A 17,726-nucleotide genomic window follows, 5' to 3' on the forward strand; every position below is an offset into this window, starting at 1 on the left:
GGTGGTTCTCCACAAGTATTAAAAAGCAAATTCAAAGTCTCCGTAAGAAAGTATGACGGTGACAATGATCACAGGACTTCCACCCACAGGACAGGAGTTTCTGATCTGTCTAGAACAACAATATTTGAACTTTTTGAGTTCCTGTGTGGTTAGGGACCAAAACTATGTGGTTAGGTATATTAAATGATATGGTTTGGTTCAAAATACACAAAATACATGGTAAACTTTCACCTTCTGCTGCAACTTTTTCATCTTTACTTAGTCTTTACTACAGTTACAATAGTTATAACGCAAGAAGGGATTTAACTGTAATGTCATCTATTTTAGATGTAAAGACCCTTATGTTAAAGAGTTGCACTGAAGCACTGCCCAGTGAAATAAAATGTGATGCCAATGGATTCTGACTAACTACAATATGGAATGAGTTGAAAGCAACCTTATATTTCTGGTTTGAGCTGAAATGATCATTCTATGTTTGTTGCAGTTAAAAGCATTGTACCCTTTCTTAGTAGTGTAGTTTTGCCATCTAGGCATATCTTAAGCCAATCCACAATCTTTTCCTAACCGATGATGAAAGATACAGCCGATGAATGCTCTGGAATGTATCTCTCTGCTGCCTCTGTTGCAGTCCAGATGGCTGTTCTTCTGAACGGCCATCCGAACCAAAAAAGTGAGAAGGAAAAATAAAAAAATGAGTATTAAATCCAAAAGTCCAAAGGCAATGTAAACCAGGTTCCTTTACCTGATACACCCAGGACTTATCCTACCTCCTAATGTGGACTTTAAATCTGATCACCTATCACAGATTCAAATCTGATCACATTTAACTACCAGAAAACATTAGGGAAAACCTCAAAAGGCATCTGACATAGCTGTAATATGTAATGGTAGGATTACACAGGAAATTAATTCTCCAGAATCTTGTAATTACCGACTGTGGCCACAGAGGCCCCTGTTTCCACTTTCTGCACAAGCTATGTAGTGATGCTTCAAATGTGAAAATTATGACCCTATCTTCTTTAATTCCTCTCACGTTTCACTTCTGATCCCTTCAGGGTTTCAGCCAATGACTGCCTTAGCTAGCTAGCTAAGGATGTTAATTTATTGATTAGCTTAGAAATCCCGTATTTAACTTAACAAAAAAGTGCAGCAGTACCTCAGGCCCTTGTACTGGTTAGTCCAGTTTGCTAGAGAACAACTCACACTCTCAGTTTGAAACAGACAGCTGTGATCTCCTCTCAGTGACCCTACTCTGTCTGGAAATGCTGAATTAAAATGTGCAAGTTTTTCCCATTACCGCAGCTGCCAATCATCATAAAGCTATACCAATTTTAGAGCACCAAGTTACTAATTAAAAACAAACTGAGAGGAAAAATGACCCCTTGAACCCAAATCAATGTGATGACTGATTTAAATGGCAGTAGGCATCTTTAAAAGGGGCAGGGTTTATGACCTTTACTGCAGCCAGTCACCAGGGGGCGATAGACATTTTGGGCAAGCTGTCAGGTTGCTCATGGTTGCTACGGTCAATGGTTTCAAGAGAATACTCTGAGCCCAGTTTTTACTCATTCTTGAGAACAGCCTAATCTCATGTGAACACCCTTATCCGCCCATAATTTAAACATTCCACAACTACCAGCGGAATACTAGAACATTACGACCACATCGGCTAAACATTCCAGAGCGGCTGCATCATTTTTTGACCTCAGTCAGTTCCTGAAAAGCCTCACTGGAACTGCTTCACCCAAACAATCCAAAGACTCACCTCCAGTAAACAGCGCAGACTGTTATCAGTGTACCGGAGGTTTCTGGTACATCAGAGGTTAAAGTTATACCCCAGCTGAGATGGAGGCAGGAAGTGAAGCAGGAAGACCAGTGCTCGAGGGGGGAGAGAACAATGGCATCTTGTGATTAACAGCTGAAATTATGTAAAGATTTGCTTCCTTGACGCAAAAAGAAGTTTTGCATCATTTTATGATATTAAACTCTGGGGGTTATATGCTGAAGTTTAAAAAAATGATGTAACCTAGCTCTGGTTTGGAAACATAACTGGATTTGTAGCTCTATTACTCACTTATTAAAAGTCAAAGGAGATATTTAAAAAAAGACGGAGTGCATGCGTGTGTCCATGTGGATAAATTTGAGGTTTTCCTGCAGTAAATCGAAACACTTCCTTAACGTGCTCTGCTGCACCTGTTTTTCTGTGTTACAGTCTCACAAGTGTCACAAGTTTGGACATATCCATTAGGTCTGCTCTTAATGGTATTTAAAGGCTTGTGAGCTTGTAGATAAAGCTTGCCCTGAATCAAATGAATTCGAAAGTACAAACAGGCCACCAATCTGTGCCTAATTAAATGTCACAATTAACTCTGCCTGCTATCTCTTTTTCACACAAATGGATTTTGTATGTCAATACTCAGGGGAAATGGAGTGGAAGTGCATCAGGATTGATTCATCCTGAAGCTATACAATGATGACCCCAAGATGCACGTGCACACTTGTGGAAATAAGGCGATGTGATTCGTTTGGAACACATTGAACCTCAGTACGGGGGCTCGTGGCCTGCGGGCTGCCTCAGTGCCAGGTGCTGTGTTCTCCCCTGCAGGCTGAATCACCGAACCTCACGGCATCCAACCTGTCAGCACACACACTTGTCACGGTGATTAACAGCCCGCTGACTCACCCAGCATCCTCATAAACTAGGCTTCAGGTCCATGTGCGCATAAGGGAGAAGAAAGTGATAAAGAATGACAGAAGAGTGGGACGCCACAAGGATACTGGTGTGTTTTTCACCAGATTGGAGGTCCAGGGTGAGGTCGAGTGCCAGCCAGAGGACTTACATTGCGGGGATTAATTCTTAATGTCCATTTTGACAGAAAACTATCAGTAGGCTCAGATCACATGACAAGGCCACGGATCATCCTAATTGGTTTCTTTATCAGTGGGGCCAGACTGGAGCTGCTGTGCCTTTAAATCATTCATGAATCAATCCCAAGACCTTTGTGGAGTAATTCATCTAACCGGTGTCATGTCTATCACATTATCCATGTGACTGTGTTTCCACTAGGTGTAACCAAGAACTTTGGCAAAACACAGGTCATATTAAAGGTGGCAAATTCACAAAGGGTCAGAATATCCTGCACTGGAAACTTCTATTAGTGTGAAAGGACCAAGCAGCATAGAAACTTATTTTTTTTGATAATTTTACACTCATATGCAACCAGTCTCTCACAATGTAATGTATTCTACAAGTACATTACCAGCAATAACTCAAATATGCTTCACATGCACCATTAATAGAGTTTGTTTGATCATTTGAAGAATATTTGCATAGATTTGGAGGGTTTCCATACGGAACGGAGGCTCAGATGGGTTATTTCAACCATTTTTTGTAAAACACTAAATCAGACACATGCTATTAGTCACAGCAGAGGAGTTTTCTATATTTTCAAACGGGTCTGGAGAGGATCGCGCTTCTGGATTTTTTTTGAATAATGTACTCTCATTCATTCTGACGTCAATTTTACTGGCAAGAAAAGGAAAAAATTAATCCCATCAATCTAACAGCTCAACCCTAATTTCTACCTTGACAGGGTTAATCATTTGAATATACAGTGCATTAATTATTGAAGTTAGTGCCGCTGTGGTGCTGGTCTGGATTATATACTGTATACAGTATATATACAGAACTCACATCGTAATCTTCCTGTGAAGATTGATGATGAATATTGACTGATGAATATGTGGCAGATCTGCTGCATATTGTGCATTAAACTGCATCAGTATATTGTTGTTATGCTTATATTTAGAATAAAGCCGCCTTATCGTCCTGTCAAAATTATGTTTTATGTAGATTTTCCTACTATGGATTGTTGCTCTCTGTCATGGGTTTCACATATTCATCTGCTGAAGGAGGAAAGTTTATCTGAGTTCACCATAAAATTTGTTTACAAGCATATTTGTCACATAGACATATGAATGATCAAAAAACACTATGTTGTGATATCATAAAAATGATACATTTTAATGAAAAAAATCTTTATCATTTAATGTGACACCGAAATGGGTTCTCAAGTTGCTGCGACTGTGAGTACGACTTCAAAAGGGACAAAATCCCTCGAATTAGCTGATTTGCCACGAGAAAGCACTTGGTGACATTGGGGAGCAAGAACTCCTTTGTAACGGGAAGAGATCTCCAACAGAAGCAGGCTCGGGGAAGGACACTAATCTACTGGATGTGGTTGGATGGTTAGGAGGAAGTCCTGATGACACATTTTGAGTCATGTGACCACTCACATGCTCAATAGCAATGAATAAGGGAAAGTCGGAAGGATTTTAACTATTTATGTTTAAAAAAGGCCTCATCAAACATTTGTGCCCTGCAGCCTGTTTGTAACTTGATGACCCATGGCCTAGTTTTCCTGGGCCAAAATTTCCATTAGATAAAAGAGCCCAGAATAAGAGGAAAACTTTTCTTTATTTCCTTTTGGGACTGTGTTATGCTTGATTTTAATTATTATTAAATATTGATAAAGATATTGTTGAGAGTAAAAAAAAAAAAAAAAAGCCAGCAGATCTCACTGGTTCGACCAAGGAACCCCACTTTTTCGGATTATAAATTAATAAGAGTGGGCGTATTCGATATGCCTCCCAGCCCCTCCCTCTTTGTAAAAAGGTGGGCGGGGCGTAGTTACACGCTGTGTGTCCACTGCTCGCCGGTTTTAGGAAGATTATCGCGGCGGGCTGGTTAGGAGAGGGGACCACACCGTTGCTTGTAGCCGTTGGTCGGCTTCCAGCAGCAGCATCAAGTGGAGGAGGGAACCCCGATGGCATGTGGTTCACAGACGGTGTTAACGGTTAATTTTCACACGGAGAGAAACGGCACAGGGGAGCCAGTGTGAGCCCGAAGATTATGTCCGGAGCTGGCTCTGCTGCTGGGGAGAAAAGTTTGGAAGTAGGGATACGCTCAAATCAGCGGCGGTAAAATGGTAAATATGTCCTTTCTGCTAATACGAAGTCAGTTAGCGAGCTAACGTCTGTGAAACTGTCGGATTTGCTGTCTGACCGCCTAAATCTCCACCCCAGAGTTTATAAGTTATTTATAACCGTCGAGTTTCTGTCACTGGGATGAAGTGGCGTTCCTCCTCTTTCCAACAGCTGTCAGTCATCTTTTCGCCGACCGTCACGTATTGTGTTCACGTGCCTTGTCACACTTCATTTAGAAAATCCCGTTTTTCCCCTGCTTGTTGGAATTTGTGCGTATCCTGTACATAAACAAAATATTTACACACTCATTATTTAACGTTTGGAGCTTTTCTTGAATTCGGCACTAGTCTTATACTTTAATCGATTATTTTCCGGAATGTTTACCTTTTAAAAAAATTGATTATTGATCATGTTGACGATATGTTAGGAAGCGTTAAATTAACAGATTTCTTAATGGAGTTTGGTTCAGATGAACGGAGCTTATTCTAATAAAATTTTAAAGCAATTTTGACTCCACTACAGGATGTTTTTATTGATCCAGACATGATGCATACCAGTAGGAAAACTAGTCTGTCAATTTTCCGTTGTTTATGGCTATTTGATAAACACAAGTGTATTTTATGCTTGAGTAGATGAAACCTCTCCTTTATTGTAGGGTTGTCAAACTCACATACAGTTCAATTTGTACTCAAATAGGTCCAGACTAGTTAAACCCCTACATAATAACTTGTGTAAAAAAGATAAATTCCTGTTTTTGTTTTTTGTTTTTGATTTAAACTATCACCAGGATCTAAAGAAACAACTGTCAAAATATCTGTATATGTCTTATAGAGAGATCAGCTAAATTGGAAGCTGAAGTTTTGTTTTGATGGCCTCTAATGAATTCAAACACACCTGTACCAGTGTTTCCTCAGCTGGAATTGGTAGCGTGGGATTCTAAATCATACTCAATAAACCCACAATGATTTATTTTCAGAAGCATTCAGCATGCATTGGATTTCTTCATGTTGCTTTTAAAGTTTTAAATCTTGTAGATACACACATCCGTTTTGAAGTCTGCTGGGTGAAGCTATAGGCCTATAATTATCAAGACTGCCTATTTTTACCGGCTTTTACCTTTAATAATCATCACAATCTGGCAATGAGGCGTGCGCCAAACTGCTGGAAAAACAAAAAGGAAAGCAGTTAAGCAGAAATATGATCTAACCCACATGCTTTCTTTTCTCTGCATTACAGCCTGAAACATCTCATGTGATGTAATACTCCCTGAGTCTTTACCCTTAACGTTATCTACCCTATCCAAAAGCCAAAACTGTAAGACCCTTCTAAAAAATCTGGCCCGGCTGGAAAACTCAGTCACTAGAAAGTCACACAGTAGATTTTTGTGGAATATGATGAAAGTCAGTACAGCTTCAATATAGACTCGTAATAAGTGTGTGAATATGGAGGAAAGGAGATTCTCTGAGCCTTTTTTTCATGTTCTTCTCCATTATTTATGAGTCTGACATGAAGCCTGTAGCCCCTAAAGAGACAGGAAAGACATGTGATTAATACTCAAAACAGCATCTGATCTGAAATCAGTCACTTTAAAGGTTATTGGGATAAAAAGAAGTATCCTTCTTTAGCTTAGAGGGGAATTTGGGATTATCGCTGTTAAATAAAATATGTTCACATGTTCTTCACATCAATCGTCAATTATTTTGGTCAATATTGAGATCTCGATTATTTAATATGATTACTCACAAACTTTGGAAAAGAAGAAGAAACGTATCTGTTCAGTTAGGTTGATTTCTGTTTTCCGCAACCTGGAGGCCGAAAGGCAAAAGTGAGAGAATGATTGAACTGTAACTGTTTTTAATCAGGTTAGTCTTGTTTCAATAGTTACTGGAAACCTTACTGAAATTAAAATTGGACTAGCAGCAAAGTCGGAGCAACAGAAGATAATATTTCCTATTAAAGGAAATGAGCAAGCCTCGGGTAGAACTACCTGAGATGTCATCAATTTATCTCACTAATATACATTCATTGAGTCGGCTGTAATTACATGGTCATGGCAATTATTAGTGCACAGTAAAAAGTCACAGAATCTTCACTTATAGTATTTTAAATCTTTATTATTCAAGCAGCTTGTCTGAGATGTAAAAATACTTTTAATTTTCCATCCTTTTGCAGGAAATTAGTGCATTTTTCTTAAAATATTAAAGTGGCTGCACTGAACCCTTCGGCAGCTCAATTCTAGCCTCCAAACTGTGGGTTTGACACCCCTGTTTTAAATCCTTTCAGCATTGTTTTATTATCTGGACACATAATGTTGACAGTTTTTAAAGGAATAGGATAGAGTATACATGCCCACAGACAAAGTTAGTGGTGGAGCAGGTTTGTCAGGTCTGTCTGCAGTTTTACTGATTTCAGGTAAAGTCATTATGTGTTGCCATTATATACAAATCTCGCAGTATAGATAAGAACCTAAACGGAAATTATTGTTGTTCGGAAGTGCATTTAAATTCCTCAATGACAGGGGCATCCTGTCAGAGGGAGGGTAAAACGACCATACAGTGCTATCTACATGCCGCGCTGACTTGATTGCAGTGCTAATCCTCCTTAACCTGTGACTACATGTTATGACATGCAAAAACATTCCTCCATGATTCAGTTTGTGAAGTCCTTTACAAAAAACATCAAGCTGACTTGTATGTTAAGATCTGTGTGACAGCCATAGACTGTTTGTGAAAGCTGGTTGTGGCCACAGTGACTACACCCACCCTGCATTTGAAGCCTCAAAGTCATTGTCTTGGTTGCCGCCATGTTATTGACAATATTTAGATGTGTGGTTTGAATGCAACCGAATACCTTCGTACCATTTCATAGCTTGTGTTTGGGTTTAGCACAATTTGAAAGAAGGGTTTGTTTTAAGATGTTTTGCTTATGAGTTAGGATTTGGGAAGATCAGATTTATAAATATTTTTCCAACTTTGCCAAATGATTTCCATACACATTCAGAAAGTGTCACAAATGGCTGGACTGAACAGCAGCTAAGAGAGCAAGATCATTTGCCGAGCATTTAACTGGTCTGGTTGTCTGTGCAGAAAGTAAATACACCTTGCAGGTCTGCTAGAATGTGGCAGATGGGTTTAATTTAAATGTAGTGTGAGTAGAATTTGTGTAGTGAGTATTTTTGGTAGACAGTCTAACAAGATGACTGAGTACTCACCAAAACTGAAGCTCAGGCTTCTTGGTGACTTGGACCTCACAGGAGAGTTTTTTGTGAGATCACTCTCCTGCAGATGCTGGCTGGCTATGGCTTGCTCTGCTGATACAACCTTGCTAGAATCCAAATGGATGAGAATGGATTAAAAAAAAATTCGTAGTAGTTATGAAAGGAGGGCTCAATGCATACAGGTCAAAGCTATTTTTTTTTTTGTAGAGAGCTGTAAACATGTTTTGTCCTGCTCTAAAGTTAAACATTTTAAAATCGGAGTGTTTGGTGACTGCCTTGCTTTGTTTTTCGGTCCCACAAAGTTGCCACTTGTTAACATAAAATGAGTTTCTTCGCCTTTTATACAGCCATGACTTTCACAGGTTAGAGGCGACACTGTTTTCTTATTCAGCTTGGTTTAATTTGATTGGTTAAAGAGCTAAAAAATGGTAACACCAGTTTTTTTTCTTTTTTGGGGGCCAGCTGACACCCATATACACAACTGTGGACCTCGTCTCTGTGGTACACAGGTACACCGAGGCATTTTTCAGCCCATGACACCTTTCGTGAGCTGTTCAGCGACTGGAGGCAAACCGCCACATCCTCACTTGTTATCCTATATTTGACAACACTCAGGGGATACTTGTGGTCGACTGAGCATCTTTCCAGCGATGCCTCACATTCAGCCTGGTGCAGACATAGTTTACAGCCTTTCCCTAAGGCTTCTTAACAGGTTATATTCATTTACTTTCCTCAAGCACATTTTTCCACTTAGTAGCTGAAGAGTATAGTGTCTGAACACTGAAGCCTGCACGATTTCCCTCAGTAACACCTTTCTTTCCCTGCCTGCGTCACTAGTATTTGCACAGATAATTTTGTCTTTTCAACTCTTTGTTTTTAGATTTAAAATGTTTCTTTATTCTTTGGTCACTTGACTTAAATTTTTGGATTTATCTTTTCACAGTTTCACATCTAACTGTAATACAGCAAGAAGAAAAAGCACAGAGGTTTATGATTATTGGATCAAGTAGCTTTTGCTCACAAGATCGCTTTCAAAGGGAGATATTTCTCCCTCTTCATGTTGGACGTTTGTGTCTTTGATCCAGAGGAAGGGGATAAGGTGTGTTTCCTTCTCCGAGCTCTTGACAGTATTCCCTGTAGGCAGCGTTTGTTTACAAGTCATCTTTTTCTCGTGTCTGCAAAGAGAAGGGGATTGTCTTCCTCAAGATTTAACTCCACATTTTTTGGCACAGGCACAGCAGGTATTTATTTACTATTGCTAAAAATATGACAGGTCTGCCAACAGTTAAATCAAGTTTGTTCATGCATTTGGTTTATTTTGGTTTGGAAGTGCGTCATGCGTAGACCTTTCCCTTGAGTGCTGGATGACTGCACACCAAAGAAAAGATAGTTTATGCCAGATTTAATCATAAATATATCCTTTTTAACATGCAGTTTTTTCTTCATTTAAATGTTTCCAGTCATTCTCAAGACTTGTACGTATTGCTTGGAGTACAGGTTTTTATTTTTTTATTTCAACCCTTGTTTAAGCCTTAAATCTGATGGACAGAAATCAGTTGAAGGGGGCAACCAATGTTTACGTTTAATATTTACTATTGTAGCCTATAATTTGTTGGTTTGACCTAAAAAAGATAGCAGGAAATGGTTTATAGAATACAATAAGTCAACTATTGGAATATTTTCTAATAGTTGAAGAAATGAGGAAAATATGATTATTTAGTGACTGAAACGGGCCATTTTAATAAAAAAGTAACTTTTATTTAATCAGTTTAATCAAAATTTATTCTCCAGGGACCAACTAACCAATTAATCAGCTAATGGTTGCATCGTTTATCACAGACACCTAGCAAGCATTTTCATTTTTTACTTGGCTATACTATCTTTGGCTTTAGGACTACATCCATTCATCTTCCACTTATCGCAGTGGGATCATGGTTAAATCAGCATAAGTAGGATATTAATTTTCCCAGTTCTTCCTGAGTAAGATATATTAACCCTTGTCCCAGTTCTGGGTCTGCTCTGGGGTCTTCTCCCAGATGGTTGTGCCTCAGAAACCTCCAAAGGAAATCACCCTGGGGGCATCCTGATCAGATGGCCGAAGCACCTCAGCTGCTTTTTTCTGATGCTAGGGAGCAATGGCTCCAGTCCAAGCTCCCTGTGGATGACTAAACTCTTCACCTTATCACAGAGCCAAGCAATCTCATTCTTTCGGTCACTGCCCACAGCTCATGACTGTAGAAGAGGCCTGGAATGTAGATGAACCTTTAAATCGAATGTTTTCACCTCAACAGTCTGGTCCAGTAGCCACATTACTGCTGATTCTATACCAACCTGCAGCAGCAACCCTCCACAATTTTTAAAAAAAATTGATTAATAGAAAAAGATTCCATAAATCAGTCAGCTATAACGAGCGTGGCATTCGTTAGATCCATCTCTGGGGATTTAGCTCAATATCTGCTGGCTGACACATAACAGAACAAAATATATATTTTTATATTTATTCTCCTGAAGTTCTCCAGCCTGAGTGATTGAATCCATACATTAATATTGTCTTCTCACTTGTTTGTGTGACAGACTGTTGCCACCGCTTTAATAATAAAAAATGTGAGCCATCTCTGTGGAGCTGAGCGCTCACTGCAATTTTTTTTCCTCCTTTTACTTTTATTCATACTTTGACGCTGACGTGTCTGATCTGGTAGCAGTTACAGGTGTCCTCAAAGTTATTTAGCTGCTTCTCCAGTTTCAGCACAGTGGTCTCTCGGTCTGCTGTAACATTAATTGCACTGAGGGAATAGCAGAGGTGTGTTGGCCCAGGTACATCTCTGCATACACAGCGGGTATCTAGAGAGAGAGATAGACAACAGGGATTTTATTTCCATCCTTTACCAGGGAAAGCAGCAGATGTTATAACGTTTGTTTATCCCACATGCTTAGGTGATCCTACAGGTTGTAATATGCTGCAAGAAGTGCTATAAACACCACTTTTTCTTTGTCTGCAAGATTGTTCCTGCTTCAACTACTGCGACAGATGTAATCTTATTCTCTGAAATAGAAAATAGAGCGTATGAGTTGTTGTTCTCGAGTGTTTATGGATTTTTCCCTGCTCGTCATAGCACCTGATTTAATGCAAAAGCTCTGACCAGACCTTGTATTTTTGTTGCTCTAGCTCTGAGGGATAGAAGGGACCTGTTTTTTTTCTTAAAGCCTGCTGTTATGACCAGCAGACACACAAAGTGCCCCGTTAGCACCATAAATCGCAGTGATGATCCGTGCTGAGCCCAGGCCATTGTTTGGCCATTGAGAGAGATAGAGAAGAAAATGGGAGGGGTGAGTGTTGCTGAATGAGAGCTGAATGATGGTTTTCGCCTTTGACTCGCTTCACTGGCGAAGTGCGAGGCCGGCTATAATCGGTTGCGTCTGTTGTCAGGGCAACTGGTGGAATCTGCTTCCGTCTTTTTGCTGTATGAATGAATAAATGGCGCTTAAAGTTGATAAGAAGAGAGAAAATTATCAAGACTTTTCACATGTAGGTACACAGATCTATCTCCCTGCCTTCGTCTCTCCCTCTCTGTGCTGCTGGATTAGGGATTGAGTGGGCTAAGCCGACAGTGAATAGACACACACACCAGCAGTGATGCCGGGTGTGTGAGTAACACGGTGTGGATTAGCTAACACACAAATGCAGCACCCATCAAAGAGGTCCTGTGTTGGTTTCACACACACGCACACGGCTTTTCCCCCATTAATCATATCACATGAAGCCGATTCACTGCCAGGTTTTCCACTCTGTTAGAACATGCATTTAGCTGTCTACTTAAATTTGGCTCAGCCCGTCCAACATTTTAGTTTTCAATCTCTTCAAGTGAGGACAGCATGCTGCCTGCCTCATTACAGTGGTCTGTGGTGATAGCTCAGTCAGAAATAGAGTGAGATCCATAAAAAAACAGTGAAATGTGGATTATTAAATATTAGGTCTCTCTCCTCCAAGTCTCTGTTAGTACATGACTTAATAATTGACCAACAAATCGATTTACTCTGCCTTACAGAAACCTGGTTGCAGCAGGATGATTATGTTAGTTTAAATGAATCAACACCCCCGAATCATTCTAACTACCAGAAACCTCGAAGCACAGGCCGAGGGGGCGGTGTGGCAGCAATTTTTCACACCAGTCTATTAATTAACGAAAGACCAAGACAGACTTTTAATTCATTTGAAAGCCTGATGCTTAGCCTTGTCCACCCCAGCTGTAAAACTCAGAAACCAGTCTTACTTGTTATCATCTATCGTCCACCTGGGCCTTACACAGAGTTTCTCTCTGATTTCTCAGACTTTTTATCTGATTTAGTGCTCAACTCAGATAAAATAATTATTGTGGGTGATTTTAACATCCATGTAGATGCTAAAAATGACAGCCTCAAAATTGCATTTAATCTGTTATTAGACTCAATTGGCTTCTCTCAAAATGTAAAAGAACCCACCCACCACTTTAATCACACTCTAGATCTTGTTTTAACATATGGCATAGAAACTGAACATTTAACAGTGTTTCCTGAAAACCCTCTGCTGTCTGATCATTTCCTGATAACATTTACATTTACAATAATTGATTACACAGCAGTGGAGAGTAGACTTTATCAAACTAGATGTCTTTCTGATAGTGCTGTAACTAAGTTTAAGAATATAATCCACCCACTGTTATCATCTTCAATGCCCTGTACCAACATAGAGCAGAGCAGCTATCTGAACGCTACTCCAACAGAGGTCGATTATCTTGTTAATAATTTTACCTCCTCACTACGTACGACTCTGGATACTGTAGCTCCAGTGAAAACTAAGGTCTCAAATCAGAAGTACCTGACTCCGTGGTATAATTCTCAAACACGTAGCCTAAAGCAGATAACTCGTAAGCTGGAGAGGAAATGGCGTGTCACAAATTTAGAGGATCATCATTTAGCCTGGAGAAATAGTTTGCTGCTTTATAAGAAAGCCCTCCGCAAAGCCAGAACATCTTACTATTCGTCACTGATTGAAGAAAATAAGAACAACCCCAGGTTTCTCTTCAGCACTGTAGCCAGGCTGACAAAAAGTCAGAGCTCTACTGAGCCAACAATCCCTTTAACGTTAACTAGTAATGACTTCATGAACTTCTTCAGAAATAAAATTTTTATCATTAGAGAAAAAATTACCAATAATCATCCCACAGATGTAATATCGTCTACAGCTACTTTTAGTACCATTAATGTTAAGTTAGACTCTTTTTCTCCAATCGATCTTTCTGAGTTAACTTCAATAATTACTTCCTCCAAACCATCAACGTGTCTTTTAGACCCCATTCCTACAAAACTGCTCAAAGAAGTCCTGCCATTAATTAATTCTTCAATCTTAAATATGATCAATCTATCTCTAATAATTGGCTATGTACCACAGGCCTTCAAGGTGGCTGTAGTTAAACCCTTACTTAAAAAGCAATCTCTAGACCCAGCTGTCTTAGCTAATTATAGGCCAATCTCCAACCTTCCTTTCATATCAAAAATCCTTGAAAGAGTAGTTGTCAAACAGCTAACAGATCATCTGCAGAGGAATGGCTTATTTGAAGAGTTTCAGTCAGGTTTCAGAGCTCATCACAGCACAGAAACAGCTTTAGTGAAGGTTACAAATGATCTTCTTATGGCCTCTGACAGTGGACTCATCTCTGTGCTTGTCCTGCTAGACCTCAGTGCAGCGTTTGATACTGTCGACCATAATATCCTATTAGAGCGATTAGAACATGCTGTAGGTATTACAGGTACTGCACTGCAGTGGTTTGTATCATATCTATCTAATAGACTCCAATTTGTTCAAGTAAATGGAGAGTCTTCTTCACATGCTGAGGTTAATTATGGAGTTCCACAGGGTTCAGTGCTAGGACCAATTCTATTTACATTATACATGCTTCCCCTAGGTAGCATCATTAGAAGACATAGCATAAATTTTCACTGCTATGCAGATGATACGCAGCTCTATCTATCCATGAAGCCAGGTAACACACACCAATTAGTTAAACTGCAGGAATGTCTTAAAGACATAAAGACCTGGATGGCCGCTAACTTCCTGCTTCTTAATTCAGATAAAACTGAGGTTATTGTACTCGGCCCTGAAAATCTTAGAAATATGGTATCTAAGCAGATCCTTACTCTGGATGGCATTACCTTGGCCTCCAGTAATGCTGTGAGGAACCTTGGAGTCATTTTTGACCAGGACATGTCCTTCAAGGCACATATTAAACAAATATGTAAGACTGCTTTCTTCCATTTGCGCAACATCTCTAAAATTAGAAATATCCTGTCTCAGAGTGATGCTGAAAAACTAGTTCATGCCTTCATTACTTCCAGGCTGGACTACTGTAACTCATTATTATCAGGATGTCCTAAAAACTCCCTGAAAAGTCTTCAGTTAATCCAAAATGCTGCAGCAAGAGTACTGACAGGGACTAGAAAGAGAGAGCATATTTCTCCTGTTTTGGCTTCCCTTCATTGGCTTCCTGTTAAATCCAGAATTGAATTCAAAATCCTGCTCCTCACATACAAGGTCTTAAATAATCAGGCCCCATCTTATCTTAATGACCTTGTAGTACCATATCACCCTATTAGAGCACTTCGCTCTCGCTCTGCAGGCTTACTTGTTGTTCCTAGAGTATTTAAAAGTAGAATGGGAGGGAGAGCCTTCAGTTTTCAGGCCCCTCTTCTGTGGAACCAGCTTCCAGTTTGGATTCAGGAGACAGACACTATCTCTACTTTCAAGGTTAGGCTTAAAACTTTCCTTTTTGCTAAAGCATATAGTTAGGGCTGGACCAGGTGACCCTGAATCCTCCCTTAGTTATGCTGCAATAGACGTAGGCTGCCGGGGATTCCCATGATGCATTGAGTTTTTCCTTTCCAGTCACCTTCTCACTCACTATGTGTTAATAGACCTCTCTGCATCGAATCATATCTGTTATTAATCTCTGTCTCTCTTCCACAGCATGTCTTTCATCCTGTTTTCCTTCTTTCACCCCAACCGGTCGCAGCAGATGGCCGCCCCTCCCTGAGCCTGGTTCTGCCGGAGGTTTCTTCCTGTTAAAAGGGAGTTTTTCCTTCCCACTGTCGCCAAAGTGCTTGCTCATAGGGGGTCATATGATATGATTGTTGGGTTTTTCTCTGTATTTATTATTGTGCTATCTACTGTACAATATAAAGCGCCTTGAGGCGACTTTTGTTGTGATTTGGCGCTATATAAATAAAATTGAATTGAATTGAATTGAATAAATATGTGGACAGTGAGTACATGTTCACTGGTCCTACACTGTAAAAAAGCAAAAGAAATGTGATTTTTCTTTCCCCACAATGTTCCTGTTATTTTTAAATACCTGAATTTTCAATAAAATGTCAAAATTAAAATGATTTCCATGCAACAGTTAAAAATGATCCTGGTGTTTAAAATGATTCCAGTTACTCTGAAAAACCCCAAATGTAATTTATAAACTATTATCGTAACACTCCTCTTGAATGAAAGCTGACAGTCGGCACTTCTGGATTGTTTGATTTAAAACCCACTGTGTTGGTGTACAGAGGGAAAATTACAACAGCTGTGCCATTTTCTAAAAACTGCATGTGGTCAGGAACACTTGTAGCTTCACGGTTTCTGGTCAATTGTGTGATTATTAAGAGATTAGTCAAAGTAGCTGTTTGCCTTTGTGCCCATTGTAGTCCTGCAGTAATGTAACACTACGTGGCGTAGCTATATGTTTCTACTGTGAAGAAATAATTGTGCACATTGTGATGATTGCTGTTGTTGGATTCTTACGTTTTAGCTGATTCTGGCCTCTCTCCTATTGTTTTTGTTATATATTGTTGCACATTCACTGTTTTTGGGCTTTTGAGTTGTTGTCTGGACAAAAAAAATGGTTGAACATTAAATGTTTATCTGCTGATATTTTTGAATAACAATTTCAGCTCTCCATCTACATTTGAAATATAACTTCATTTTCCACTAGAGTGATACAATGTTTTTTTTCTTGGCAGAAAATTGTTACTGTTCCGAGGTGAGTTGAACGTCAACAATTAATCAGCAGATTCATTGATAATAAAAATCATTATTCGGTGTAGTCTTGCATTAATGTGGTCCTGTGTGGCCTGGTTTCTGCTCAGAAGTTGTGGAGTATTTGTTCAGCACTCTGTCACACTGTCATATGTACAAGAGCAAAAATCAGTATTTATTTAGGCAAAGCTTCCAGTTTTATGGATTTATGGGTTATTTTTCTTATAGATTATTCAAATTTCATTTTTTTTTCATTTTGGACTGACAATGCAAGCAATTTGAAGACATCATCTACATCTGTTCATGTTGGCGTTGTTGTGATTGTTATGTAAGGTGTCTCAATTTCTATTGCAAAGGTGCTGAAAGAATCCAGCCTAGCTCTGCAACATAAGTGGCCTCAAAGTCTGCCTCTGGCATTTGTTTATATTATATTTGCTTGTGTCTGGAGTCACGTGATGGTCAGTAAGCTGAGCTGTACGCAAATGATTTGAAAGTACCTAGTCTGTATGAAGAAATGAACAGAATATTGGTCTGAAGTATAGAAACGCTCACAGGGGGGTGGTTTACATCAGAATTCAGGCGGTCTTGTAAGTTGTAAAGATGTGTGGCTGCCCTGTTCTCTGTGGTAACCAGTAAGCGATGATTAATAATTCTGCAAGTTATAGTCTCCTGAAATGCTGCACTGAGGAAATCTGGTCACATCAAAGTTTATTTAACAACATCAACTTGAAAATATATTATTTTAAAAAATGGATGTTTGAGTGATTAGTTGATTCAGATGAATAAGTATAAACAATATTGTTTTTAGCGTTAAAATGCTGATTGCATTTGGAACAAGCCACAATAAAAACAAAGTGTGAGCCGCTGCCTTGGTGAAACACGCTCCACAGTGTGTAAATAAAGTCATAGTTATTTCCGTGGAGTCTCTGCCCCACTCACCTGCCAGTTCTTATGTAATTCACGGGCGGGGGGTGTTTGCATGTTGTTGTGTGCCAACACATTCAGAATGCGTGGACACCTTTCAAGGCTACTATGCAGGATGAGTTGTATCACCACGGCGCTGGTTTTAACTGCTGCCAACATCTTGGTGTACTCGGCTCTTTTAAGTATGTTAGAGACTTTGCTGCGTGTGAGTTTAAAATGCAGAAGAGCATTCTTAATGAGGCATCCAGAAATGGAGCATCGGCCTTTGGATGAGTGGACTGTAACTGAACTCTTTCCTTGATATGGTTGGTATTTGAATACACAATAATTTGTATAGTTTGCATCTCTCCATGAGCTCCTCATAATGAGTCTCAGTTACCTAAAATTTAAATGGACAGTTACTGATATAGGGCTTTTGTGCAGACTAGAGGAGCCAGGGTTCGAACCAGTAACATTCAAATTGGTAGTAATATTCAATATGTTGGGTGTTAAAAGGTTAAGAAAGGGAATGCCACTTTTCTATGAATGCAATTCATGCTATTA

The 17,726-nt window shown here is 39.5% G+C and overlaps 1 protein-coding gene across 4 annotated transcripts in view; it reads left to right on the top strand.

Moving 5' to 3' along the window:
• Window positions 1–17,726, top strand: part of LOC134646752 (transmembrane and coiled-coil domain protein 3-like) — a 71,033-nt gene that overhangs the window by 26,349 nt on the left and 26,958 nt on the right. Inside the window, exon 1 of one of the 4 annotated variants that reach the window (XM_063500646.1) lies at window positions 4,720–4,988. The exons of the other annotated variants lie outside the window; for them this stretch is intronic. Within the exon in view, the coding sequence (XP_063356716.1) occupies window positions 4,986–4,988 (3 nt within the window). The 5' untranslated portion in view covers window positions 4,720–4,985. Of the gene's footprint in view, window positions 1–4,719; window positions 4,989–17,726 lie in introns of those variants that run through there. 4 annotated transcript variants of the gene reach the window in all.

This window comes from Pelmatolapia mariae, linkage group LG17 (genome assembly GCF_036321145.2).
Source record: "Pelmatolapia mariae isolate MD_Pm_ZW linkage group LG17, Pm_UMD_F_2, whole genome shotgun sequence".
NCBI lineage: Eukaryota > Metazoa > Chordata > Actinopteri > Cichliformes > Cichlidae > Pelmatolapia > Pelmatolapia mariae.